This window comes from Necator americanus, chromosome II, assembly GCF_031761385.1.
Source record: "Necator americanus strain Aroian chromosome II, whole genome shotgun sequence".
Taxonomy (NCBI): Eukaryota; Metazoa; Nematoda; class Chromadorea; order Rhabditida; family Ancylostomatidae; genus Necator; species Necator americanus.
The window spans coordinates 18,606,861-18,609,187 of NC_087372.1; the positions used below are offsets into that span (position 1 = coordinate 18,606,861).

The 2,327-nt window shown below is 42.7% G+C and overlaps 1 protein-coding gene across 1 annotated transcript; it reads right to left on the reverse strand.

The window, feature by feature from the left end:
• Positions 1–1,622: 1,622 nt before the first annotated feature.
• Positions 1,623–2,240, reverse strand: RB195_018362 (uncharacterized protein; the record flags this gene model as incomplete). The annotated part of the gene is made up of 2 exons (XM_064185777.1): positions 1,623–1,779; positions 2,131–2,240. 2 exons carry the CDS (start codon positions 2,238–2,240, stop codon positions 1,623–1,625), a joined length of 267 nt encoding a protein of 88 aa, XP_064041658.1.
• Positions 2,241–2,327: the final 87 nt, after the last annotated feature.

Sequence of the window (2,327 nt, forward strand, 5' to 3'; positions counted from 1 at the left end):
GTTTGAATTTCATCCCAGAAAGACGAGGAACGTGAGTAGAATAGCCTGTTGGCCCGGAGCTCCGTGGGTCCCACCTGACAGGTATTCATACTCTCACCTCAGCTCTAACAGATAGTACCGCACTCGATCCCGTTATAGACTTATAATGTCGGTGTGTGGTTAATTCCACCTAGTCGTGTCCGTTATACTTAGATACTTAGATGGCCCGTCTTCACTGGACGTGCGGACCCCAGCATGTCTTCCACTCGTATCGTTCCCTCGCCATAGTCACCCAAGATGTTCTCAAGTTTCGTGAGTGACGTTGACGAAGTCCTTGAGCCGTATTCAGCTGAGCTCTCAGCTGGTCCATTCGTGTAGCGAACGCGTCACCAAATCTCGTTGCCGATCTCCCTCGAGGGTGCTTAATCGCTTTGGGACAAGTAGTTCTCGAGAATGTAATGGTCGTACACGACTTCTTTTCTACTTCGTCGCTGATATCAGATGTTGTTTTCCATCTTGCGGTTGACTCGTATTTTCGCTTCAAATGAGACGTGAACAGAAACGCTATAAAGGGATGGTACCACCGAGACGTCAAGTAGACACCACTTTCCGTTGGCAAGTGGTCGATCTCAGCACGAGAGGTGCCGTTGGGCAATTCTCATATTCACCGACGATGATTTTTCTTCATGAAAGGAGAATTCCCATAAAAGGGACGAGCGGCGGACAACAGCCCAGACATGATCGCCTTTTTCATCCCGGTTCCCTAATCCAAAATTTCCGATCCTATATTCCTCTTCCGTGGCAAAACTTCTCCATCAGTAGCAGTGGACGGTGCTTACGGATTTTTGCTGCAGAGGGCGGAGGCGAAGAATGGTCATTTCATATAGAAGAACAAACTCAGAGAGTCTTCATGGCGAGTAGTGCACCTGTCGCCTTGGTCCAGAATCAAAAAAGTCCCGAGTGAAGTACAGGTACTAGTGATTCATGTCTAATTTGAGCTTTAATTAGGCAGAAATTGAAGCAGCTGTGCTTGCCATTGCTAGGTCAGTGGGTGATTGGAGTACTTCAAACTTTCACTTATTATTGCGGGTATAAAACGAGTTCTGAGGGATTCACAAAAGTGGCGTAACTAGCATCGTACCATCTTGTAACTGTAATCATGTTGAACACCTTTTTCCGTCACCTTTTTCCTCAAGAAATCAGCATATGTCATTTCATTGAAATGCAAAAATCATAATTTCTTTGTGCTCTAAGCATGTGAACCTTTGCACCAACAAAACACAATTCGCGGAAAGCGCTCCTTTTTTGTTTTAATTTGAGGAAATGTTTAGCTCATGGGTATCGATTGCTGTGCAAGATATATGGACACATGCTCCATCAACAAAAACATGTAAGTGCTGGTTTCGACGTTTTAAAAGTGGCGATTTTGACACCAGCGAGAAAGAAAGAGTGCGCATTTGGTGGGACCAGCTCGCAATGAACTATGTTGGGTTAATACAGCCTAACGTAACCTTCTCGGGAGAACTTTACACAATAATTGATGCAAATGAGCCTAGCACTAAAGCACAAACGTCTCCAATGTGCCGAAAGACATGACAAAGTGATCTTTCAGCACGAGGACGCGCCACATGTTACAAAATTCGTCAAGGAAACGTTACAGGTGCTTCGATGGGATGTCCTACCCCACCCGCCAGGCATTGCTCTTTCGGACCACCATTTCTTCCGGATGACTCATGAACTGGGCACGTGGCACCTCTCTTGTTACGAAGAAGCCAGAAATTGGGTCGATCTTTGGATCCCCTCAAAGAACAAGAAATTTTCTCAAACGCAGAATCCGTATGCTGCCTGAGAGATGGAAAAAAGTTGTAGCTAACGATGGACAATACTTTGAGTAAAATACATTACTAATAATGCAATATTTATAGTAATTAGTATAATACCAATTTCTCTGATTAAGTCTTCAAAATTACAAAAAAAAAACCCTCAAAACTGATCTGTACCCGTAATATAATTATTATTTTCTCTCTTATATTTGATTCTCTTATAGTATTTCAGATCATCAGAAGGTATCCAAAAAACAGTTGAGTTCATCTTCATTCTGACAAAGAAAACTCTTTTCTTTGGAACTGTTCGAAAATGACGTTCTCGTACTTATATTCTGTGCACACTGCAAAGTAGCTAGGTGCAAACAATGCAAGTACGGTATTCGGTTCCATGATCACCTTCTGTAGAGAGTAGAGTAGAATAGAACGAAGATTCATTTGAGCGTATTGCTTTTACATAGTCCATACATATTTGCTTGAAACAACAGTACAGACATAACTAATGGTATTTTACTGTTGATAAAA